General features: G+C 44.6%; 1 protein-coding gene across 1 annotated transcript in view; it reads left to right on the top strand.

Moving 5' to 3' along the window:
- Positions 1 to 20,215: 20,215 nt before the first annotated feature.
- Positions 20,216 to 26,978, top strand: part of ATP2C1 (ATPase secretory pathway Ca2+ transporting 1) — a 291,818-nt gene continuing 285,055 nt past the window's right edge. The window contains exon 1 of the mRNA XM_077269020.1: positions 20,216 to 20,366. Within this exon, the coding sequence (XP_077125135.1) occupies positions 20,283 to 20,366 (84 nt within the window). The 5' untranslated portion in view covers positions 20,216 to 20,282. The remainder of the gene's footprint in view (positions 20,367 to 26,978) is intronic.

The following is a 26,978-nucleotide window of genomic DNA, read 5'->3' on the forward strand; positions in this document are numbered from 1 at the left end:
AAGGCAATGAAAGACAACCACATTCAGGTATCACACACATACAACATGTTCACACTCCAACAAACCAGAAGGGGGAGCTCTAAGCCTGTTTAGGGTGAACTCCCCTATTTAACATCCTGATCTGGAGGGAAAAGGGTTCAGTTCCTGTCAGGCAGGGAGAAGGAGAGGAGCTCTGCTGGCATGAAGTGCTGCAACTCCTGGGAAAAGACACTAAAAGGTGAACATACTGCAGAGAGTGTGCAGGAAAGCAGAGCACAGGAGAGGAATACCAGAGGGAGATCAGCCAGGAAAAAGCTGCTCCTTTCTGAGGCGCAGAAGCCGGTAGCCAGAAACACTGAGGGAGTAACTGTCTCCAAGCCTTGCTCCAGAGACCGGCAGGACAGTCAATTCCAAGTTGGCTGCCCGACCTTAATACCTAAGAAGACACAGTGGCAACTTGCGGGTGTCGGGGCGTCTCTAGGGTCCCTATAAAAAGCCTCAGGCCATCAGTCATACGGGTTTGTCCTATCCATACCATCTGGGGGACAGAGAGGAAGAAATAACATCTAGAACATCTACAAGAGTTGTGAGGACCTTACCGGGAAGCTCAGCAGGGAGGTACTACAACACACAGGCGCTAGTAAGAAGGCTACTGATTTCCACCTGGATAAGGGGACTCTGGAATTGCCTTCAGACCGGACGAACTCTGCCTGCCCTGTCATCTGGCGCTCCGGGCTGAGGATACCATCTGAAGTCTTCAGTAAGCAAGGTAAAAGACTGCAAACCTGTCTCCTCGTTCTTTACTGCACCTTGCCCATATATAAACTCTTTTACTGGACACCCCTGAGGGCTACGGACCGGGTCAGCCACCATGACATCCCCCGAACCGTAGGACCCGGTGCCGAGTACCCCATTGCCCTACTCTGGGGCAATCCATTTTGGCGTCACGAACAGGATCTACTTAAGCCTGAAAAATCGGGTCATGTGCGCCTAAGAACTGTGCCAGAACTGTATGTGAACTGCGATTTGTTTAAAGACTGTGTGTTGCAAATTGCCGCCAAAATCCGCCATTGCCGCGCCGTGTGGAGTGCGAGGGGAGGAGCCATAGCTTAGTGGGCGGAGCCAGATGAAAAGAGCGCGAAGCAAGAAGACGGGTGCCGTGCTGCTGCCTGAAAAGACGGAAGTGGAGACGCCGTGCAGCAGAGCCGCCAGGAGAGACGCTGCAAAGTGCCGATTCCAGGGAGGAACCCCAACTTCCACCAGGTTAGCAGAGGGGAGGTGTGGCCATGTCCGATCCGGGAGGGGAAGTAGCGGCAGTCACAGCCACGGACTTGGAAACGCCTCCAGGCCCCGCAATAGGCGCAGCCGCAGACCTTGTACTGCCGCCGGGTCCCGCAGAGCTTGCCGCTCCCATCAGCCAGCCGGACACTGCCACGGCTACAGCAGCCATAATGCCCTTCTCCATGCCATAAATACCTGGAGCAGCCTGGCTCCCGCGATACTCTGGAGAATCGCATACATTAACTGACTTCAAAGAAGGGTTCTGCAGCCTGCTTGAGTTTTATCCCCTGACAGAGCCTCAGAAAGTTCACATGGTAACAGGCCAACTGTTTGTAGCGGCTCTGAGAGAAGTGAAGTCCTGGCCCGCTGCGGATAAGAGAACTGTGCAGCAGGTCTTTGCAAAGCTTAAAACCACCTTTGACACCCGCACCGCTACAGAAATTAAATTGACGTTCTATGGGTGCAAGCAGAGGCCGCAGGATAGCTTACAGGACTATGCCCTTAATCTCCAGGAGGCCCTGCGGGCAATCAAGCAGGATGATCCAAACAGCATGCAAGATGAGGATAAACTCTTAAAGGAGCGGTTCATCGAGGGGCTCCTGTGCAGTCACCAAAGGGCCCAACTGCACCTCCTGGCCATGCAGAATCCTGACCTGACCTTTGCGCAATTTAAAGACAAGGCCATCCAAGTGCTACAGGAGCGACATCCCAGCCGTACAGTACTTCCTAGGCGTCAAGCCCTCACGTACCACCCGGAGGTTTCGCCAGATCCTCAAGTTTCTGCCGAGGCCGATGCTTAGATCCTGGAAGACGATTCCCCTGCAGGACTACGCCTCCAGATGCAGGAGCTGACCAAGAGCGTTGCTGCCTTAGCGCGGACCGTGCAGTCCCTACAGGAGGCCCCCAAGGAGAAGATCAAGCTGGCTTCCAGACCGGAGGATGTTCCCTGGCGACGACAGGAGGATCCCGCCGACCAGAGGCGGAGAGCAGAGGGCCAACCCCCAGGAGTAGGACGACCAGGCCCGCAAAACTGGAGGGCCAAGTACATTGGAGGACGACCTGTTCTCCCCATTGTGATTGACAGTATTCCCATGAACGCTCTGTTGGACACCGGTTCTCAGGTGACAACTATGCCTTACATCCTTTATAAACGTTATTGGGAGGACACCGACATTACTCGTGGCCCTGATGATGATTTCACCATAATAGCCAGTAACGGTCAGCCATTGCCACAAGTGGGGTACAAAGAGGTCACCATTAAAGTGGGGCGGGTAGAATTGAAAGCCCAAGGAATTGTGATTGTTGATATTGACCAATGTGAATGTAACCCCATGATGACCATTGGTACTAATGTCATAGAAAATTGTCTTGCAGAGGTCATTGTCTTGTTACAGCAGGTGGCAAAAACAGCTGGTTACAGTGAACAGCGTGCCTTGCAGAAAGAAATCTGAGCTCTGATGCAGAGACAGCAGGTAGAACTGACTGGTGGAGAAATTGGCCGTGTCACCGTGAGTGATTCAATCCCCATTGCAATACCCCCCAGGAGCGAAATGTTAATATGGTGTCGGGCAGTGATAGGCCTCAGGGGCAAAGACTATCAAGCCCTGGTAGAACCTGTGTATTCAGAAAGTAGGCCCACCCTCCTGACAGCCAGAGGGGTGGTTGAAGTCCGCAAGGGGAGGGTGCCAGTACGTGTCCTTAACTGTGGAGAGGAAGAGGTCCACCTAACCAAATATGCCACACTTGCCAAATTGTTTACTGTTGATAATAATGTGATACAGGTGACAGAACCCTTGGTCCCGTCCAACCAGGCGGAGGACAATGGCTCTGCAGGACAAATGGAAGATTGGTGTCAGAAATTGCACATAGGCACTGACTCTACCCCATCACACCAAAAACAAGGGGCTTACGGGGTGGTTCATGAGTATGAGCGGGTATTCAGCAAGCATCCCCTAGATTTTGGGCAGGTAAAAGGGATTCAACATCATATCCCCACAGGAGATCATCCACCCATTAAAGAGAGATACCGTCCTGTACCCCCAGCTCATTATCAGTGTGCCAAAGACATGTTGCGAGAGATGAAGGAGGCTGGGGTAGTTAGAGACAGTTGTAGCCCCTGGGCAGCTCCATTAGTCCTCGTCAGAAAGAAGGATGGCACGATGAGGATGTGTGTTGATTATAGGCAGATAAACCGCATTACACATAAAGATGCATACCCACTGCCCAGAATAGAAGAGTCCTTAGCTGCTTTAAAATCTGCTAACTACTTCTCTACCTTGGATCTCACCAGTGAGTACTGGCAGGTTCCCGTAGCAGAGGCGGACAAGGAAAAGACGGCCTTCACCACACCGATGGGTCTCTGTGAATTCAACTACATGCCATTCGGACTGTGCAACGCCCCAGGAACGTTCCAGAGGATGATGGAGTGCTGCCTTGGACACAAGAATTTTGAAACCGTCCTGCTGTACTTGGATGATGTCATCGTCTTCTCCAAAACCTATGAGGACCACCTGAAGCACCTGGGAGAGGTGTTCGAAGCTCTGTCCAACTTTGGCCTAAAGGTAAAACCGTCCAAATGTCATCTATTAAAGCCTAAAGTGCAGTACCTGGGCCATGTGGTGAGTGTCGAAGGGGTGGCCCCGGACCCTGACAAGGTCACTGTGATCAGAGACTGGCCGAAGCCCAGCAACCTCCATGAAGTCCGGCAGTTCCTCGGCTTGGTAGGCTACTACAGGAGGTTCATCAAAGACTTCACCAAGAAAGCCGTGCCATTGCAAGACCTGTTGGTGGGCCATTCCAAGAAAACCAAGGGTAAGAATACCTCATTTGACTGGAATGATGGCCTGGAAGGATCCTTCACTTGTTTGAAGTTGGCGCTGACGGGAGAAGAGGTGCTGGCCTACCCTGAATATGACCAACCGTTTGTGCTGTATACGGATCCCAGCAACATGGGACTGGGAGCCGTATTGTCCCAGGTCCAGAAAGGCAAAGATAGGGTAATTGCTTACGCAAGCAAGAAACTTCGTCCCACTGAAAGGAACCCTGGCAACTACAGTTCCTTTAAGCTGGAGTTCCTCTCCATCGTTTGGGCAGTGACGGAGAGGTTCAAGCACTACCTGGCCTCAGCAAAATTCACCGTCTTCACGGACAACAATCCACTGACACACTTGGACACAGCAAAACTCGGTGCATTGGAGCAGCGGTGGATGGCCTGCTTGTCCAATTATGATTTCACCATCAAGTACTGGGCACGGCACAAGAATGCGAATGCTGATGCGTTGTCGAGGATGCCCAACTTGCCAGAAACGAGAGAGGACTCGGAAGCACTCGAAGAAATAGAGTTACCAGCTTTCCATCGCCCCAGGGCTACTCAGTATTCCCATCATGTGAGGAACGGGCGCAGGAACAAGCAGGACGCCATGCTGAATCCCCTGCCCCACCATGGATGGGCAGAGACTCAGGACAAAGACCCCACGGTCCGTCGGGCGAAAGAGCTCCTGACGCAGGTAGGTTCGCACCCTGGCCCAGAGGATCCACAAGAGATGCAACAGCTGTGGAAGGGGAGAGGCAAGCTGATTATCTACAATGGTAAGCTGTGCCGAAGAAGCATCGACCCACGCACCCATGAGTTGGTATGGCAGATAGTAGTCCCAAAGCAAGATGCACCAATGGTTCTGGAAGCGTACCACGATGGAGCAGGACACTTCAGATGGAGGAAGTTGGAGAGTCTGCTTCGTGGAAGGTTCTACTGGATTGGCATGAAGAAAGCCATCGAAAAGTGGTGCCGAGAGTGTGGCCCATGTAGCCTAAGCAGGAAGGACCGTGACAGCCAAAGGGCTCCACTACAGCCCATCATCACCAAACGACCGCTCGAATTGGTGGCGCTAGATCATGTGAAGCTAACACCCAGCCGGTCAGGCTATCTCTACGCCCTAACCATCGTAGATCACTACTCTAGATTCCTGGTAGTTGTGCCTGTCAAAGATCTGACAGCAAGGACAGCAGCCAAAGCCTTCCAGCAGTACTTCTGTAGACCACACGGGTACCCGGAAAAGGTACTGACTGATCAAGGACCAGCCTTTGAAGCGGAAGTGTTCCAGGAATTCTGCAACTTATACGGGTGTAAAAAGATCAGAACGATACCGTATCACCCCCAAACCAGCGGGATGTGCGAAAAGATGAACCAAGTGGTAATCGACTTACTGAAGACCTTGCCTGTGGAGGAACGGAACTTATGGCCAGCAAAGTTGTCCGACTTGGTAGACATGTACAACCACATCCCAGTGAATTCCACCAACTGTACACCAGCATACCTGATGAGGGGAAGATCCAGCAAGTTACCTGTTGATCTAGACATGGGGGTCCTAACCCCAGAAGATACCTCGCCAGATGCAGATTGGGATACAGAAAGGCAGCAAAGGTACCGCAAAGTACAGGAATGCGTGGAAAGAAGTCTAGCCCAAGCCAGACAAAAACAAGAAAGGGACTACAACCAGCATGCTCCTGCAGTTCCCTTGTCACCAGGTGAACAGGTACTCAAACGGAAAAGGAGGCTACACAAACTTGACGACCAATGGGAAGCAGAACCATATACTGTCCTGCCATCCGACTTTGACAATACAAAGGTCTGTCTCATCAGCAAAGATGGAGGAGAAACTTCGACAGCAATATCCAGGGACCACCTCAAAGTATGCCCTGACAAGTTGAGAGATAGAGGAACCGATCCAAGAACGTCTCCACCCGTGGAAGAGGAGAAGCTGATACACACTGTTCTTGGCGACTTTCCCCAGTCTTGGACTCAAATAAATCAGGCCAGCGTGGTACCTGTTTTGACGTTTCGTCAGCCGAAACCGCCGGAACCAAATGTGATGCCAGATCATCTGGAGCCAAAAGAGACTCTGCACCAACAGATTCCAATAGCCGACGCGATCCCAGCCGTAACTCAGCCACAGCAGATTCCAACAGAGGATGCCAGGCCAACAGTTTAATCGGCAAGTCCTCCCTCTGCTGTCGGTGAATCTGCCATGCCCACAATTAGTAGCAGCAGTCCTGAGAGCTCCAGCATACCAGTGCTACCTAGACTCACTAGAAGTGTAGCCAGAAGACAGTGCACTACACCAGCGATAGCAAGCACAGCGGACCCTGTTAGGTCACTAGCAACCCCTGCACTGCGGAGGTCTAGACGTAGCACCAAGAATCAAACCCCAATTCGCTACAAAACTTGGAAATATTAATGGTTGCTGCTGTTTATTTGAAAATGTTTGTATATATATATCGTTGTTACAGGTTTAAAATGGACAATGGAGTAATGGACAGTGAATTGCTCCAAAACTTTCATTATACTTTTAAAGGGATCCCTTTGTTTACCCGGGATCCTTGCTGTTTCAAGTTTGCACTCACTGAACTGGGAGTCATGAACTGTGCATGACCGAGACTTTCGCAACGTTCAAGTGTCCTCACCTCCCATAAAGGGAAGCACTACTTTTGCATAAGTTGTTCATAGCATTTCCAAATTGTATGTCTTTTGCTAATATGTATTGTTGTTCTTCTTTTCCCAGTCCCGAAGTACTGGATTTAACAGGGGGGGGGAGTGCTGTGCCCCAGTGTCCTGGTCATCGCAGTGATGTCATTATCCTTTCAGGGGAGAAGTGATGTCATGTCTGAAGGCAATGAAAGACAACCACATTCAGGTATCACACATACAACATGTTCACACTCCAAACCAGAAGGGGGAGCTCTAAGCCTGTTTAGGGTGAACTCCCCTATTTAACATCCTGATCTGGAGGGAAAAGGGTTCAGTTCCTGTCAGGCAGAGAGAAGGAGAGGAGCTCTGCTGGCATGAAGTGCTGCAACTCCTGGGAAAAGACACTAAAAGGTGAACATACTGCAGAGAGTGTGCAGGAAAGCAGAGCACAGGAGAGGAATACCAGAGGGAGATCAGCCAGGAACAAGCTGCTCCTTTCTGAGGCGCAGAAGCCGGTAGCCAGAAACACTGAGGGAGTAACTGTCTCCAAGCCTTGCTCCAGAGACCGGCAGGACAGTCAATTCCAAATTGGCTGCCCGACCTTAATTCCTAAGAAGACACACTGGCAACTTGCGGGGGCCGGGGCGTCTCTAGGGTCCCTATAAAAAGCCTCAGGCCATTAGTCATACAGGTTTGTTTTATCCATACCATCTGGGGGACAGAGAGAAAGAAATAACATGTTGAACATCTACAAGAGTTGTGAGGACCTTACCGGGAAGCTCAGCAGGGAGGTACTACAACACACAGGCGCTAGTAAGAAGGCTACTGATTTCCACCTGGATAAGGGGACTCTGGATTTGCCTTCAGACCGGCTGGACTCTGCCTGCCCTGTCATCTGGCGCTCCGGGCTGAGGATACCATCTGAAGTCTTCAGTAAACAAGGTAAAAGACTGCAAACCTGTCTCCTCGTTCTTTACTGCACCTTGCCCATATATAAACTCTTTTACTGGACAACTCTGAGGGCCACGGACCGGGTGAGCCACCGTGACATCCCCCGAACCGTAGGACCCGGTGCCGAGTACCCCATTGCCTTACTCTGGGGCGATCCATATATAATCCCCCATCCCCAGTATATATAATCCCCCATCCCGGTATATATAATCCCTCTTCCCGGTATATATAATCGCCCTTCCTGGTATATATAGTCTCCCATTCCCGGTATATATAACCCCCAATTTCCGGTATATATAAACCCCCATTCCCGGTATATATAATTCCCCATCCCAGTATATATAATCCCCCATCCCGGTATATATGATCCCCCTTCCTGGTATATATAATCCCCCATTCCCGGTATATAATCCCCCATCCCAGTATATATAATCCCCCCATCTCGGTATATATATATAATCACCCTTCCTGGTATATATAATCCCCCCATTCCCGGTATATATAATCCCCCATCTCCGGTATATATAATCCCACCTCCCAGTATATATATAATCCCCCATCCCAGGGATATATAATTCCCCATCCCCGGTATATATAATCCCCCTTCCTGGTATATATAATCTCCCATTCCCGGTATATACTGTATAGTCCCCCATTCCTGGTATATATAATTCCCCATTCCCGCTATATATATAATCCCCCATCCCGATATATATAATCCCCCATTCCCGGTATATATAATCCCCCACCCCGGTATATATAATCCCACATTCCCGGTATATATAATCCACCATCCCAGTATATATAATCCCCTATCCCGGTATATACTGTATAGTCCCCCATCCCGGAATATATATATCCCCATCCCGGCATCCCTTGGCTGCAGATTTTTACCTAAATCCTGGAGATCCCCTTTAATAAACTGAACTAAAATTTTGAAAAAAAATACTTATATGCACAAATACACAGATTATTTACAGGATTTGTCAACCACGCAGATAATAAAAGATCTTTTAATTGTGTTACATATTTTTCACTGCACCCCTCTGTACCTGAGTCTCCCTAGAAGGTGCAGTAAGGGTATATGCCCACGATCTGGATGTAGCAGCGCTTTGGAAGCAGCATATTATTTGCTGTGTCCAAAACGCTGCGTTCTATTGAATACAGGTAAAGCCGCATGTGTTCACTGAACCATGCGGATTTACCGCATCGAATGCAGAGTCTAGTGGTCTAATTTCACTTATGGAGACTCACATCTCCGAAAGAGAAATTGACCTGCTGCGGTCTTCAAAGATGCGCCACATGTCAGTGTCCTCTGGGGATCCGCAGGTGCACAGACACCCATAGTGGACATGGGATTTCTAGAAATCCCATCCACTGTGCTGTAACAGCTGGCCGCTTAAGTACGCAGAGTCAAACCTAGAACGGCTACTGATTGTGTGCACACAGCCTAATAAGGAGAAGTCACCAGCAGAGCTGACTTGGGTGTTCACCTAGGACCCAGGAGCTCTGCCAGGCAGGCGACCACCATGTGACAGCATGGCCATGTCTCTTGCAGGCAAAGCATTTGATCACCAGTGACATAAAAGATTAGGCTTTATCAGAGGGATATTATCATTGCTGGGACTAGCTGCCTTGTACCGCCTGGTCCGACCACCTCCCCTTCTCTGATAAGCAGCTCACTGTCAATAGAAAATGTACATAGAAAGCTGTGGTGTGGGGGCGGGATTAGTTTTCTGAGCTCTGCTACATCTAAGAACTCTGATTGGGAAACAAATACTGTACTCAGTAAACTAAGGCTTCTTTCAGACATCCGTCGGTACACGGCCGTCACTAAGCGTCGGAGCGACATACCGACGGACATTGAAGTTTTTTAGCACACCGTGGGCAGCGGACGCAGTGTTTCAACCTGTCCGCTGCCCATTGTGAAGTCCCAGGGAAGAGGGGGCGGAGTTCCGGCCGCGCCTGCGCAGTTTAAAATGCAGGACCCGACGTACGAAAAAACTTTCCCTTGAACGTTTTTTCGATACGACGGCCCGCCAAATACCGACGCATCCAGAGCAAAAAAGTCTATGTGCAAAAAACGCATCCTGCGGGCAACTTTGCAGGATGCGACATCTTGTAAAAGACGAAAGTGTGAAAGTAGCCTAAGTGACACATTGCAGGAATTAGTGTCTCTTTTCCTACATCATGCGGCTCTCAGATGAAGTAGCAAAAACCTGCTGACAGATTATTTTTATGCAAATGAATGATCGCAGGTTCAAGTACCCTAATGAGACTAAAAAATTAAAGTAACAACATTTTTAAAAATCTAAAAAATTCTAAAAGTTTAAATCGCCATTCTTTTTCCCAGTTCAGAAATAAGTGGAAAAAATATTGCCATGTCCATAATAATCCAATCTATAAAGATATCTAATAGCTCTAATTATACGTTAAACACTGGAAAATTGAAAAGCAAGAATAGATATTTTTAGTCACTGTACTCTCCACAAAAATGCAACAAAAAGCAATCAAAATGTACGTATGCCAAAATGGTATCATTAAAACAACAAGCTAGGCACACAAAAAAATTAAGCCCTTACGTCATTCCATTCACTGAAAAATAAAAAAAATGTATGTACCCCAAAATACCAATAAAATCATCAGTTCGCTCTACAAAAAACAAGGCATGACACGTCGCCATTAATGAAATAATAAATGTTACTGGTCTCAGAAAAGACAGAAATCTAATCTTTGTTTTCTTTAATAATTGTATTTTTTCCACTAAAATATATATTACAGGTACTTCTCACAAAATTAGAATATCATCAAAAAGTTAATTTATTTCAGTTCTTCAATACAAAAAGTGAAACTCATATATTAGATAGAGTCATCACAAACAGATTGATCTATTTCAAGTGTTTATTTCTGTTAATGTTGATGATCATGGCTTACAGCCAATGAAAACCCAAGAGTAATTATCTCAGTAAATTAGAATACTTTATAATACCAGCTTGAAAAATGATTTCAAAATCTGAAATGTTGGCCTACAGAAATGTATGTTCAGTAAATGCACTCAATACTTGGTCGGGGCTCCTTTTGCATCAATTATTGCATCAATGTAGCGTGGCATGGAGGCAATCAGCCTGTGTCACTGCTGAGGTGTTATGGAAGCCTTCAGCTCATCTGCATTGTTGGGTCTGGTGTCTCTCATCTTCCTCTTGACATAGATTCTGTATGGGGTTAAGGTCAGGCGAGTTTGCTGGCCAATCAAGCACAGTGATACTGTTGTGTAGTTTACTGTATTTGTTAATAAATAAATGAAAAAAAAAAAAGATGTGGGATCGCCCTAATTTTTAATAACCAGCCAAGGGAAGGCAGGCAACTGTGAGCTGGTCTTATGCTGGGAAGAGACCGATGTCCTTGGCCCTTCCCAACCTATTAATATCTGTCCCCAGCTGTCTGCTTTGCCTTTGCTGTTATTAAAAATAACGGGGACCCCAAGTCACTTCTATCAGACACCCCTATTATTAATCCACTTAGCCAAATAAAAAACAAAAAACTTTTTTTTAACTTTGTGGGTTAGTAATTGGGGTGTTTGAGAAGCACCTTTCCATTACTAACCCCTGGGCTTGACACCAGCTGAGCTGACATTAAACGGCTGACATCAACCCCAAAAACTGTGGCGCATTTGATGAATGTGCCATTTGTGAGGCAGGTGAGGGGTTGTCTTATTAGGCTGGGAAGGTGCCAATATCCATGACTCTTCCCAGCCTATTAACCCCTTCGTGCCATGCGCCGTACTAGTACGGCGCTGCCGGCACTGCATTAGTGCCAGCCGCAGTACTAGTACGGCGCCCCGATCACCGCGGTCTCGCGCTGAGCGCCGCGGTGATCGGGTGCGGGTGTCAGCTGTATATGACAGCTGACACCCCGCAGCAATGCCCACGATCGGCGCTGTCGCCGATCGCGGGCATTTAACCCCTCTGATGCCGCTGTCAATAGTGACAGCGCCATAGAGGGGGATCGCGCAGGGACGGGGGCTCCCTGCGCTCTCCCACCGGAGCAGCGCGATGAGATTGCGCTGCTCCGGTGACCTGGAAGGAGTCCCCGGATCCAAGATGGCCACGGGACTCCTTCCGGGTCATGAGATGACCCTGCTTGCCGGCGTCTGCTGAGAATTCCTCATAGCAGGCGCCGGCAAGCCTCTGCAATGTGCTGTCACATCGGTGATCTGACAGAGTGCTGTGCACACTGTCAGATCACCGATCTGTGATGTCCCCCCCTGGGACAAAGTAAAAAAGTAAAAAAAAATATTTTCCACATGTGTAAAAAATAAAAATAAAAAATAAATTCCTAAATAAAGAAAAAAAAAAATATATTCCCATAAATACATTTCTTTATCTAAATAAAAAAAAAAAATCACACAATAAAAGTACACATATTTAGTATCGCCGCGTCCGTAACGACCCCACCTATAAAACTCTATCACTAGTTAACCCCTTTAGTGAACACCGTAAAAAAAAAAAAAAAAAAACGAGGCAAAAAACAACGCTTTATTCTCATACCGCCAAACAAAAAGTGGAATAACACGCGATCAAAAAGACGGATATAAATAACCATGGTACGGCTGAAAATGTCATCTTGTCCCGCAAAAAAAAAGCCGCCATACAGCATCATCAGCAGAAAAATAAAAAAGTTATAGTCCTCAGAATAAAGCGATGCAAAAACAATTATTTTTTTATATAAAATTGTTTTTATTGTGTAAAAGCGCCAAAACATAAAAAAATTACATAAATGAGGTATCGCTGTAATCGTACTGACCCGAAGAATAAAGCTGCTTTATCCTTTTTACCAAACGCGGAACGGTATAAACGCCCCCCTAAAAGAATTTCAGGAATTGCTGGTTTTTGTTCATTCCGCCTCCCAAAAATCGGAATAAAAAGCGATCAAAAAATGTCATGTACCCGAAAATGGTACCAATAAAAACGACAACTCGTCCCGCAAAAAACAAGATCTCACATGACTCTGTGGACCAAAATATGGAAAAATTATAGCTCTCAAAATGTGGTGATGCAAAAACTATTTTTTGCAATAAAAAGCGTCTTTTAGTGTGTGATGGCTGCCAACCATAAAAATCCGCCCAAAAAACGCTATAAAAGTAAATCAAATCCCCCTTCATCACCCCCTTAGTTAGGGAAAAATAATAAAATTTTAAAAAATATATTTATTTCCATTTTCCCGTTAGGCTACTTTCACACTAGCGTTGGTACGGGGCCGTCGCGCTGCGTCGGCCCGACATACCGACGCATACTGTGCAAGCGCCGCACAACGGGGGCAGCGGATGCTGTTTTTCCACGCATCCGCTGCCCCATTGTGAGATGCGGGGAGGTGGGGGCGGAGTTCCAGCCGCGCATGCGCGGTCGGAAATGGTGGACCGTCGGCACAAAAAAAGTTACATGTAACGTTTTTTGCTGCCGGCGGTCTGCCACAACACGACGCAACCGTCGCACGACGCTTGCGACGTGTGTCAATACGTCGCTAATGTTAGTCTATGGGGAAAAAACGCATCCTGCAGATGACTTTACAGGATGTGTTTTTTCGCCAAAACGACGCATTGCGACGTATGCAAAAAAAGCTAGTGTGAAAGTAGCGCTAGGATTAGGACTAGGGTTAGGGCTAGGGTTAGGGTTGGGGTTAGGGTTTCAGTTAGAATTGGGGAGTTTTCACTGTTTAGGCACATCAGGGGCTCTCCAAACGCGACATGGCGTCCGATCTCAACGCGTTTGTTTGCGTTAAGAACGCATGCGTTTTTATAGAAAAAAAAAACAGAACACACACTGAAAAGTCACCCACCACCATCAAGGTGATAAAGGGATCCAAACCCTAACCCTAACCCTACCCCTAAACTCACCCCTAACCGTTTAATGAACATTTTCTGACAGTCATAGTGCCACGTATTTCAGTGCCATGTATTTCAGTGCCACGTCTTTCAGTGCCACGATATTTCAGTGCCACGTCTTTCAGTGCCACGTCTTTCAGTGCCACGTCTTTCAGTGCCACGTCTTTCAGTGCCATGATATTTCAGTGCCACGATATTTCAGTGCCACGTCTTTCAGTGCCACGTCTTTCAGTGCCACGATATTTCAGTGCCACGATATTTCAGTGCCACGTATTTAAGTGCCACGATATTTCAGTGAAATACGTGGCACTGAAATATCGTGGCATTTACGTGAAATACGTGGCACTTATATACGTGGCACTTATATACGTGGCACTTATATACGTGGCACTTATATACGTGGCCACTGAAATATCGTGGCACTTATATACGTGGCACTTATATACGTGGCACTTATATACGTGGCACTTATATACGTGGCACTTATATACGTGGCCACTGAAATATCGTGGCACTTATATACGTATATACGTATATAAACGTATTTCAGTGCCACATATTTCAGTGCCACGTATTTCAGGTTAGGGTTAGGGGTAGGGGTAGGGGTAGGGTTAGGGTTTTTTGTTTTTTTCTTGTTTTCTTGTGTTTTTCTATAAAAACGCATGCGTCTAAAAAACGCATGCGTTTTACCGCGTTTACATGCGTTTTTTCACACATGCGTTTTTTTTAAAAACGCATGCAGATAAAAACACAAGTGTGAAACCAGCCTTACCCTTGGGAAAATAAAAACATGGGGGCTAAAATATAATTTTCGTGGAAAAAAATATATTTTTTATTTTCGCGGCTCTGCGTGATAAACTGTAGTGAAACACTTGTTGGTTCAAAGTTCTCACAACACATCTAGATAAGTTCCGTGGGGGGTCTAGTTTCCAATATGGGGTCACTTGTGGGGGGTTTCTACTGTTTAGGTACATCAGGGGCTCTGCAAATGCAACATGACACCTGCAGACCAATCCATCTAAGTCTGCATTTCAAACGGCGCTCCTTCCCTTCCGAGCTCTGCCGTGCGCCCAAACAGTGGTTCCCCCAAATGTATGGGGTATCAGCGTACTCAGGACAAATTGGACAATAACTTTTGTGGTCCAATTTCTCCTGTTACCCTTGGGGAAAAAAAAATTGCGGGCTAAAACATCATTTTGTGGAAAGAAAAAATGATTTTTTAATTTTCACAGCGCTACATTCTAAACTTTAGTGAAACAACTGGGGGTTAAAAGTGTTCACCACACATCTAAATAAGTTCCTTAGGGGGTCTTCTTTCCAAAATGGTGTCAATTGTGGGGGTTTCCACTGTTTAGGCACGTCAGGAGCTCTCCAAACACGACATGGGTTCCGATCTCAATTCCAGCCAATTTTGCATTGAAAAGTCAAATGGCGCTCCTTCCCTTCCGAGCTCTGCCATGCGCCCAAACAGTGGTTTATCCCCATATATGAAGTATCAGCATACTCAGGACAAATTGCACAACAACTTTTGGGGTCCAATTTATCCTGCTACCCTTGGGAAAATAAAAAATTTGGGGCAAAAAGATCATTTTTTGTGAAAATTAATATTAATTTTTTTTTACGGCTCTACATTATAAACTTCTGTGAAGCACTTGGAGGTTCAAAGTGCTCACCACACATCTAGATTAGTTCCTTAGAGGGTCTAATTTCCAAAATGGTGTCACTTGTGGGGGTTTCCACTGTTTAGGCACGTCAGGGGCTCTCCAAACATGACATGGGTTCCGATCTCAATTCCAGCCAATTTTGCATTGAAAAGTCAAATGGCGCTCCTTCCCTTCCGAGCTCTGCCATGTGCCCAATCAATGGTTTACCCCAACATGTGGGGTATCGGCGTACTCAGGACAAATTGTACAACAACTTTTTTGGTCCAATTTCTCCTGTTACCCTTGGTAAAATAAAACAAATTGGATCTGAAGTAAAAATTTTGTGAAAAAAAAGTTAAATGTTCAATTTTTTTTAAACATTCCAAAAATTCCTGTAAAGCACCTGAAGGGTTAATAAACTTTTTGAATGTGGTTTTGAGTACCTTGAGGGGTGCAGTTTTTAGAATGGTGTCACTTTTGGGCATTTTCTGTCATATAGACCCCTCAAAGTCACTTCAAGTGTGAGGTGGTCCGTAAAAAAAATGGTTTTGCAAATTTTGTTGCAAAAATGAGAAATTGCTGGTCAACTTTTAACCCTTATAACTCCCTAACAAAAAAAAATTATGTTTCCAAAATTGTGCTGATGTAAAGCAGACATGTGGGAAATGTTGTTTATTAACTATATTATGTGATATAACTCTCTAATTTAAGGGCATAAAAACGAAAAATTTGAAAATTGCTAAATTTTCATAATTTTTGACAAATTTCTGTTTTTTTCACAAATAAATGCAAGTCATATCGAAGAAGTTTTACCACTATCATAAAGTACAATATGTCACGAGAAAACAATCTCAGAATCACCAGGATCCGTTGAAGCGTTTCAGAGTTATGACCTCATAAAGTGACAGTGGTCAGAATTGTAAAAATTGGCCGTGTCACAGGTGAAAACAGGCTTTGGGGTGAAGGGGTTAATATCAGCACTCAGCTGTCTGTTTACCTTAGCTGGCTGTTAAAAATAGGTGGTATTCCACATCACCTTTTTGGGGGTCTCCAAATTTTTAATAACCAGCAATGGCAAGGCAGGCAGCCGAGGGATATTATTACTTTCTGGTCCTGGTGCATGAGGCACAATTTATTGATGTCATTATGCCTCCTTGGCTGAGCTTCATAAAGCACATTCGAATGGTGGAACAGAAAGCTGATATTCCCTGTCCCACCATTGTAGTTAACTGAACCTACTTCCTAAAGAGGTAGATACAGATGAAATTGGGACATATTACTGGCCCTATGAGAAAGCTGGACTTGTCGCTGACCATCAATCTGGGACCATGGGAGAATTGTCTTATGCATGATATGGAAAGGACTTGCATGCATGTTCGACGTTAACAGCAAAACCTGCTGCAGGATGGACATGTTCATTCCAGGTATGAGAGAGCATCCTGCCATTTGGAGGATAAAGGACCTTAAAAACAAACTCATGTGCAGGTCCTAAGTGAGATCAACCAAACTGTGGAAAAATGTAAACACTCAGCTTGGGGGATGAAGGACCTTGGCAGAAGTCACATGGGTGTGCAGGTACTGTGCAAGCATGAGCCAGACTACAGGTAACAACTAATGCATTCAAATGTGAAAAGACATACTACAGCTCAGTGGTGAAGGAATTTAGCACAAAGTTACTTGGATGTGCGGAACCTATGTCAGCATTAGTGTGGCCGCAGGGAAAACTAATTCATTCAGAAGTGAAACGGCATCCTACTGCTAAGTGGCTAAAAGAGCTTAGCATGAACTCACGAGGGTGTGCAGACATTCCAGGCTCAGCCTCTTATCATCACATTGGGAAGATCACATGATCTTTGTAAATGCATGGTCACTTGATCTTTTCCGAGAATGTGATCATATTGCCATCATGAATGGATACAAAACGTACAAATATGTGTGTGTGTGTGTATGTTTTATTTACATTCACGTTATGCACATTATTAAACTGCCCAAATTGCAATGTTGATAACACAAACATATGTTGCCATAACAATGGACCCAGAGGCATGTTAGAACTATTCATATAGGTTTCAGTAAATTGGTTAATTGTCTGCTTGTCAATAGGTGGAATGAATGTATCTAAGGATGTAACCTGTAATTTGATATCCATACATCATAAACTGTACAAAAGTCTGACCCAAAACAGCATACAAAATATCCCTTTAAATCTTTTTTCGTTTTGTTTTTTTTTATATATAGCGCTAACATATTCCGCAGCGCTTTACAGGTTGCACACATTATTATCGCTGTCCCCCCCCGTTGGGGCTCACAATCTAAATTCCCTATCAGTATGTCTTTGGAATGTGGGAGGAAACCAGAGTAAACCCACGCAAACACGGGGAGAACATACAAACTCTTTGCAGATGGGGCTTGAACCCAGGACTCCAGCGCTGCAAGGCTGCTGTGCTATCCACTGCGCCACCGTGCTGCCTTTAAATAGTAATTGTGAACCAGTAGTTGAAAAACCTATTATCCAGCAACAATCTAAATGACACAATATTTCCATTACCATAGTTCTATGTCATATAACCATCAGTAATCTGTCGTAATTCAAAATTTACAGTATAGGGTCCTATCACCTAGAAAAAGTGTGAGACATCTAATAGTGGTAAAAGAAATCAGGTTTAAGCCATCTGAGTGCCTCGGCGCAAGTTGGGAAATTCAGAAGTCTTAGCTTACCTCCTTACCTTACCTTACCTTACCTTAGCCTGCAAAGGCTGTGAGTGACAGATATCACACCTCAAATCTGTTCAGAGCAGGACAAAGGCTTGCTTGCAATATAGTCATGCTGAAACTACCAAAGCACATTCTAGAAACATAATTCTATAAGGAGTTTTTGAGATGCTATACGTCCTAGCGGTACATCATGCATATTTCCAAAATCTCCAGAACATGGTGAATGCCTTCGAGGGGCTCGATCCATTTTAACAACACAGGGAGAGGAGATACGTAGAATGGCTAATAGGAACTTGATAGCCAAGATGTGTTTAGTCTCAAAGCATAGCAGAGGCCCTGCCGGATCCAGTGACGCCAAAACCGCCTCCCTAGGATCGTCTATTAAAGAGTTATGACTCCTCTTAGGTTTTGGAGCTTTTATCTGTTAGAGGCAAGGGGAGAGGATTTGGGTTCAGAGGGGAGTGACCCAAAAGGGGATAATGGCTAGTGTAAGGCCATGTGGTCCCTTTCTATGTGATGCATGCTGTCCACTTTGAAAGGGGGATCACGTTGAGTAACATGCTGAGAAGGGACCAAGACCATGCCCCTTGCAGCCCAGCACACACACGGTCGAACATCAACCCGGTAATTTACATGACCCATCTGCTTATATCTTTTGTCCTACCACTATTGTATTTGCATATCTGACCATAGTATATGTATAACCATCATGTATATAGTGTATTGTCTAGTGTGCCCTTAAGGCTATTAAATATATAATTTAGCCTTGGGCTGCTCTTTTATCTTGTTCCACAAATCCACACATCCATATTCTCTGTTTAACTATCCATGCTACTGTAGCTGGTTTCTGTCCTGATATAATCCCATTCATGAACCAGGCTTATATCTAACGAGGAAAAGGTGGCAGTCCTGCCAGGCTGGCAGTGCTCTGTTTCACTGATGCTAGTGAAACAGGCCTGTCAGGTTTGTGAGCGAGTGTGGTACCATGTCACTGACTTTGTGGGCCACATTCTCGGTGGCAGGGGACGTCTGTGTAAAACTGTACCAAGCTGACTGTATGTGTCCCCAGGGGATGCAGAACGTCATGTTGGTGAAAGCTGGGAGGCCACATTACGTGATCTGGCTGACATAATAGTGACGTCAGGTGGGGTGGCGAGGAACGGGTTCATCACAATCCACCCCATGGTGAAAACATAGAATTCTATGTCTTATTCTGCCAGATAAGGGTTGGCACCCTGGGGTGCTACCAAATGTGTATAAAATATAGCAGTGAGCAATGTAATAATAATAATATTTGAAAAGAAATTCAGTCAGATTAGGGACATACTTTTTATACCCTAGCTAATTTAATTAATAAAAGTTAATTTTTAAACTTTCTAGTGAGGGTTTATTTGGGGTTCTACCCAGTTTGTTAATAGCTAATATATCCCTCCAAAGCCTGCATGTCCTCAAATGTGTAATTTAATGCATCACAATCCACATAACAGATTGGTAAATGTCGGATTCACACTATCTGCCAGATACTCGCAGGTTCTGACTTTCAGCTGTCTGTGTAGCCAGTATATTTTAGAGGTCATGCAGTGCACATAATCATATTTACTACATATTTACTTTGATAGTTAATCAACTTGGTTATTTTCAATACTGTTGTCACGCAGTGCCTTGGGACTTTGGGCGCTAACCAGGTCCCAAGAACTAGGGACGCCCTATCTATTCCTGTCCCCCGGATTACGCCACAAAAAAACTATTGTGGAATTGCTCTCTTTTTGCAATTTCATCGTACTTTAAATTTTTTTCCCCATTTTTTAGTGCACTACATGGTAAAATCAATGGTGTTGTTCAAAATTACAACTCATTTAGCAAAAGACAAGCCCTTACACAGGGATATTGATGAAAAAATGAAAAAGTTAGGGCTCCGGGAAGAAGGGGAAAACAAAACAGAAAATGCAAAAGCGGAAAATTTCAAGGCGGTGTAGGGGTTAAGTGAGATACTGTTATGATAATATACTCAATAAACCATTGTTGTTCTCAGATATTTTATTGTCTCCCTTCAGTTTCAGTAGAATTGTCACAGCTGCTTCCTAAAATAATCCAATTATTCAAGCATTAGCTTCAAACTGAGGAGGCGTAGTCATGGCTGATTATTATAGCCGAGCTTTCTTGAGAACTCAAAACCTGATCGTCTTGTTTTTTTTCTACTAGTTGAAGCGTGGTTACATTAACAGACATGCACAGGGATAGCAGCCGACGTACTTGTGGTGTTACAGCGTAGTATTACATGAGCAAGCAAATCTAGATTAATATATAGGTCAGAAGTGGACATTTGCCTGATCTCATTACCTAACTGCTGTTACTAAAGTCTCTAGTAATGCCGGCGCTCACCTATCTCATGCAGTTGCCGTTCCGATGGAATTGGCATTCTTTATCAGCAACGGAAGCACCAGAAGATCAGGTAATACTTGTAATCTGTATTTAAGAAATGTGCAAGGAATTGCCTAGCATATGTTTGCCTTCAGAAAGTATTTGAAATGATACAGTGCACAGAGTAATGGTGTTTTATATAAAAATGTATAAATCTATATTTATTTTATTTGATTTCTCATTCTATTGTACCATGAATCATATGATCATATATGATCATACCTATGATTTCAAATGTAGTGTCACTTATAATAATTCTGGTTTAGAGGCTATGTTGGCCTGGGTAATTTTCAATTTTTCTAGGTATCAATGGTATTTGACCCTTTAAGAAAGTAGCCTACTCTGTACTTTAATGGCCCTAAAATGTTTGATTGATCACACTCTGAAAGCTGGAGGAGCAGGAGCAGTTGATCAATTTCTCCAGTGCTGAGGCTTTTTTTTGTGGGATGAGTTGATATTTTCATTGTGGAGCAGGTGTAACATTTTGATGTATTTTATTCTACTTTTTGGGAGTCCAGATGAGAGGGAAACAGAAATTCTAACATTTTTATCACATTTATAACACGGTTTAAGTAACATTATAATTTTGGTTTAAGTTATTATGGATGAGGAGATACCAGTTAGTGTAATTTATTTTTCAAATAATAAAACATTTGTAATAGGTTGCTTATATTTTTATATACTCTAAAATTACATTGCGAAAAATAGCTATATAGAGGTGACAGAGGGAGCCCCCTTCCTCAGGAAGCCTCTAAAATTCTGTGGTCATGCTGAATGCATCATCTATGGGGATATTATATATACAGGTCCTTCTCAAAAAATTAGCATATAGTGTTAAATGTCATTATTTACCATAATGTAATGATTACAATTAAACTTTCATATATTATAGATTCATTATCCACCAACTGAAATTTGTCAGGTCTTTTATTGTTTTAATACTGATGATTTTGGCATACAACTCCTGATAACCCAAAAAACCTGTCTCAATAAATTAGCATATCAAGAAAAGGTTCTCTAAATGACCTATTACCCTAATCTTCTGAATCAACTAATTAACTCTAAACACATGCAAAAGATACCTGAGGCTTTTAAAAACTCCCTGCCTGGTTCATTACTCAAAACCCCCATCATGGGTAAGACTAGCGACCTGACAGATGTCAAGAAGGCCATCATTGACACCCTCAAGCAAGAGGGTAAGACCCAGAAAGAAATTTCTCAACAAATAGGCTGTTCCCAGAGTGCTGTATCAAGGCACCTCAATGGTAAGTCTGTTGGAAGGAAACAATGTGGCAGAAAACGCTGTACAACGAGAAGAGGTGACCGGACCCTGAGGAAGATTGTGGAGAAGGACCGATTCCAGACCTTGGGGAACCTGAGGAAGCAGTGGACTGAGTCTGGTGTGGAAACATCCAGAGCCACCGTGCACAGGCGTGTGCAGGAAATGGGCTACAGGTGCCGCATTCCCCAGGTAAAGCCACTTTTGAACCATAAACAGCGGCAGAAGCGCCTGACCTGGGCTACAGAGAAGCAGCACTGGACTGTTGCTAAGTGGTCCCAAGTACTTTTTTCTGATGAAAGCAAATTTTGCATGTCATTCGGAAATCAAGGTGCCATAGTCTGGAGGAAGACTGGGGAGAAGGAAATGCCAAAATGCCTGAAGTCCAGTGTCAAGTACCCACAGTCAGTGATGGTGTGGGGTGCCATGTCAGCTGCTGGTGTTGGTCCACTGTGTTTCATCAAGGGCAGGGTCAATGCAGCTAGCTATCAGGAGATTTTGTAGCACTTCATGCTTCCATCGGCTGAAATGCTTTATGGAGATGAAGATTTCATTTTCCAGCACGACCTGGCACCTGCTCACAGTGCCAAAACCACTGGTAAATGGTTTACTGACCATGGTATTACTGTGCTCAATTGGCCTGCCAACTCTCCTGACCTGAACCCCATAGAGAATCTGTGGGATATTGTGAAGAGAAAGTTGAGAGACGCAAGACCCAACACTCTGGATGAGCTTAAGGCCGCTATTGAAGCATCCTGGGCCTCCATAACATCTCAGCAGTGTCACAGGCTGATTGCCTCCATGCCACGCCGCATTGAAGCAGTCATTTCTGCCAAAGGATTCCCGACCAAGTATTGAGTGCATAACTGAACATTATTATTTGATGGTTTTTTTGTTTGTTATTAAAAAACACTTTTATTTGATTGGTCGGGTGAAATATGCTAATTTATTGAGACAGGTTTTTTGGGTTATCAGGAGTTGTATGCCAAAATCATCAGTATTAAAACAATAAAAGACCTGACAAATTTCAGTTGGTGGATAATGAATCTATAATATATGAAAGTTTAATTGTAATCATTACATTATGGTAAATAATGAAATTTAACACTATATGCTAATTTTTTGAGAAGGACCTGTATATGCTTTCAACAAACTTATTGACTATATGGTTTTGGGATAATGTAAAGGTTGAGTTAGGTTGGCGTGTCATGACATTTAAGGCACAGGGGGGGGGGTGCAGCAGAGAAAGAGACATTTATCTTACTTTAGGTTGGGTCAAAATGTAGAGTAGAAACTGGTTGCTGGCCTGAGGGAGGAAAGTGTGGACTCCCACTTCATTCATCCATGTCTGGAGCAGTCTAGTTAGGAGGCTGCAAATTATTTTTTTAAAGGTGAAATATACTTATAACCTGGCTTTCTCATTCTGAGAAACAGATTTTGTCAAGGCCTGTGGGAGTTATCATCAAGAGGAAAGCCTTAAAGGGAATCTGTCAGCAGGTTTTTGCTATGTAATCTGAAGACAGCATGCTGCAGTGGTTAAAAGACAGATTTCAGAGATGCCTCTTTTATTGTTTTAGCACTATGAGCTTATCATTGCTGTGACTAGCTGGTCTGAGCCCTTGTCCCACACTCCCCTCTTTTGATTGGCACTGTCTATGGACTTTGTACATGGAGAACCTGGTGTGGGTGGGATTAGCTTTCTCAGCTTTGCTTCATGCTAAATCTAAAGGCTCTGATTGTGTCAGAACTGGCTGCACCCAGTAATCTATGTGGTATATCGTTGGATTCTGCTTCTCTTAACCTACATTGCGCTCCTTTCAGATGAGGTAGCAAAAAACCTGCTGACAAATTCCCTTTAAGCAGTGTTATGTTTGAGGTGACATCCAGCAGGAAATAGACATTACACTTGTGTAGCTTGAGAAATTCAACTGTCTTAAGTGGCCAGATGGCTGAAGATTTTGTGTTTTGTTGCAGTGTAATATACTTGTCTTGTTGTGCATTTAGTTAGTAAAAGTTGAGTTGGAGCCATTTTTTAACCTGATTCACAATGATGCTTGCACCAAACATCTCACGCTGAAGATGGTGATCTTATGAGCCAGCCTCTTCGCCCCTATGCTTTGAAATATCACAATTCAATAGGTTTATAAGTAACCATGAACCCTCACTGGAGGTATGACTCATTGACCTTATCACCTTTGCTAAGTAGCCAAGATAGTTCCTGAAGGAACTGCCACATGTGATCATTCGCATCCTATTCCTCAGTTAATTTGCATGAATAATCTAAAAAATATACTATTCTACTGGTGTGGAATGCCAGTATCCTTTAAGATTGCATCATGAGATCCACTATAGATTTTCAGTACGTACTGTGCCATAAGTGAAAACATAGCATGTGGCTGGTTTGTCCAGTTTGTAAAACAGGTCTTTATTGCATGTTGGGACCTGGTTTGACCAGTTTACATCTCAATAGTATCTCTTTGACTATCTATTTAAACCCCAGATGATGATTATAACAAACTATACGGTGGCCCGATTCTAACGTTTCGGGTATTCTAGAATATGTAGGTAGTACATAGCACAGGCTACGTACTATATTGCACAGTGACGTAGTATATAACACAACCGACGTAGTATATAACATAGCTACGTAGTACATAACAGAGCTACGTAGTATGTAACACAGCGTACGTAGTATATAGCAGAGTTACGTAGTATATAACACAGTCGCGTAGTGTATTGCACAGGTATGTAGTATATTGGTCAGCCACATAGTATATAGCAGAGCCACGTGGTATATAACATAGCCACGTAGTATATAGCAGAGCCACGTAGTATATAACATAGCCACGTAGTATATAGCAGAGCCACGTAGTATATAACATAGCCTCATAGTATATTGTAGAGCCACGTAGTATATTGGACAGTCACGTTGTATATTGCACAGCCCACGTAGTATATATTTTTTTTTTTTATTATTATTTATTTATTTATTGTTATAGCGCCATTTATTCCATGGCGCTTTACAAGTGAGGAGGGGTATACATAATAAAAACAAGTACAATAATCTTGAACAATACAAGTCATAACTGGTACAGGAGAGAGGACCCTGCCCGCGAGGGCTCACAATCTACAAGGGATGGGTGAGAATACAGTAGGTGAGGGTAGAGCTGGTCATGCAGCGGTTTGGTCGATCGGTGGTTACTGCAGGTTGTAGGCTTGTCGGAAGAGGTGAGTCTTCAGATTCTTTTTGAAGGTTTTGATGATCCAGCAGTTCTCTGAATGCAGAGCTCTGTATAACCCCATCACCACTGATTGGCAGCTGTGTACACTGGCTGCTTTCTGCATAGGCACAATCAGTGGAGGGTGGATACACAGAGCAGGAGAACTATAGACACAACCTCTAGTGATAAACTCCTGCTAATAAAACAGTGATTTTTATTGAGACTACAACAGGCCAGTGTGTGATACATTGTTGGAATCAGGGTCTCCGTGTATACAATATGCTGCTCTCCGATTACATAGCAAAAATCTGCTAGCAGATTCCTTAAAAGGAGCAGGTTCCTTTCAGAAAATGTTATTTGCCAGCAGCAGGTTAGTATAAAGCAACAAAACATGCTGTACCCGCCTTCCCCAGATCTACTAGTGACTCTCTCGGCACTGTTCCCGGTGTCTGGCTTTGGCTGAGGCACTTGAGGTCACATTGATAGCCAATCTGGGAGCGGGTTTGTTTTGTCTACATGGGTACTAAGCTGATGAGATCACCAGTTCGTTGTCACCCTGTCAATGTGATGTCAGCACCACAGCCAAAGCCAGACACCGGAATCAGCGACAAGACCCACCAGCGGACCCGAGGAAAGCGAGTAGTGCGGTTGTAATGTAGTAATGACAGGCCAGTCAGATTCCAGAGCATAAAATATTGTCATATGAGCCCAGTACAGCTTGAGAAACATGTAGATTATGCTGCCCATATGCAACTAAAGTCAGCCAAGTGTGGCCTAATCCTTAAAGAGGCTGTTCACCACTTTTTCAATGATGACCCATCCTTAGGATAGGCAATCAACGTCCGATCCGTCAGGGTCCGACACCTGGCACCCCCGCAGATCAGCCGTCATTGGCGTCACCGGAGGAGCTCGATAGTGGAGCTACTCCATCCTCTGGCAGTGGCCGCAGCCGGGTACCGCACATCCGCCTCCTATTCAAATCAATACAAGATGTGCAATACCCTGCTGCGGCCACTACCAGAAGTCCGAGCAGCGCCACAACAGAGCAGATGCGGCTAGCAGCGGCTTCTGCCACCAACCAAAACAGCTGGTAGGCGAGGGTGCCAACCGATCAGACACTGATTACCCATCCCAAGGAAAGGTCATCAACGAAACAGCAGTGGACAACCTCTAACGGTAGGCAAGTGTATCAGATCATAAAGCTGGGTTGTATATTGCCAAGCTACATAGTATATAGCACAGAGATGTAGTATATAACAGAGACCACGCAGTATGTAACACAGCCCACGTAGTATATAGCAATATGGGCACTATATGCGTGGTTAAAAAAGACTTAAAATAAAAAATGAACATATACGCACCTTCCGAAGGCCCCTTGAAGTCCTGGCGCCTGTGTGCGGTGCACGCGGCAGCTTCCGGTCCCAGGGTTGGTATGAGCGCAGGACCTGTGATGACGTCGCAGTCACATGACCGTGACGTCATGGCAGGTCCTTCTCGCATAGCATCCTTTGCACCGGAACCTGCCGCTTGCACTGCCGAGGACAGCATCCATCGGAAGGTGAGAATAACCTTTTTTTTAAAATTTGTTTATTATTTTTAACATTAGATCTTTTTACTATTGATGCTGCATAGGCAGCATCAATAGTAAACAGTTGGTCACACAGGGTTAATAGCTGCGTTAACGTGGTCCGTTAACACTGCCATTAACACTGTGTGAGGGCTGACTGGAGGGGAGTATGGAGCGGGCACTGACTGGGGGGAGAAAGGAGCGGCCATTTTGCCGCCGGACTGTGCCCGTCGCTGATTGGTCGTGGCTGTTTTGCCGTGACCGATCAGCGACTTGGATTTCCATGACAGACAGAAGGACAGACGGAAGTGACCCTTAAACAATTATATAGTAGATGGCTTCTCTATTTTTAGAAGAAAGAAACCTTCACTGAGAGAGTTAATGTTCAGGATTCACATGATGTTAGTGTATAACTAGATATGGATTGTTGATCCAGGGATTTATTCTGATTGCTAGAAATGGGTTCAAGAAGCAAATTTTCCACTAAGTTGAAAAACCTTGGATTTTGCCTCCTTTAGATCAACATTACTGAATAATTAGCTAAACCGAATGGACATACAACAGATTATTTTTTAG

The sequence above is a fragment of the Ranitomeya variabilis genome, chromosome 6 (genome assembly GCF_051348905.1).
Source record: "Ranitomeya variabilis isolate aRanVar5 chromosome 6, aRanVar5.hap1, whole genome shotgun sequence".
In the NCBI taxonomy this organism is placed as follows: Eukaryota; Metazoa; Chordata; class Amphibia; order Anura; family Dendrobatidae; genus Ranitomeya; species Ranitomeya variabilis.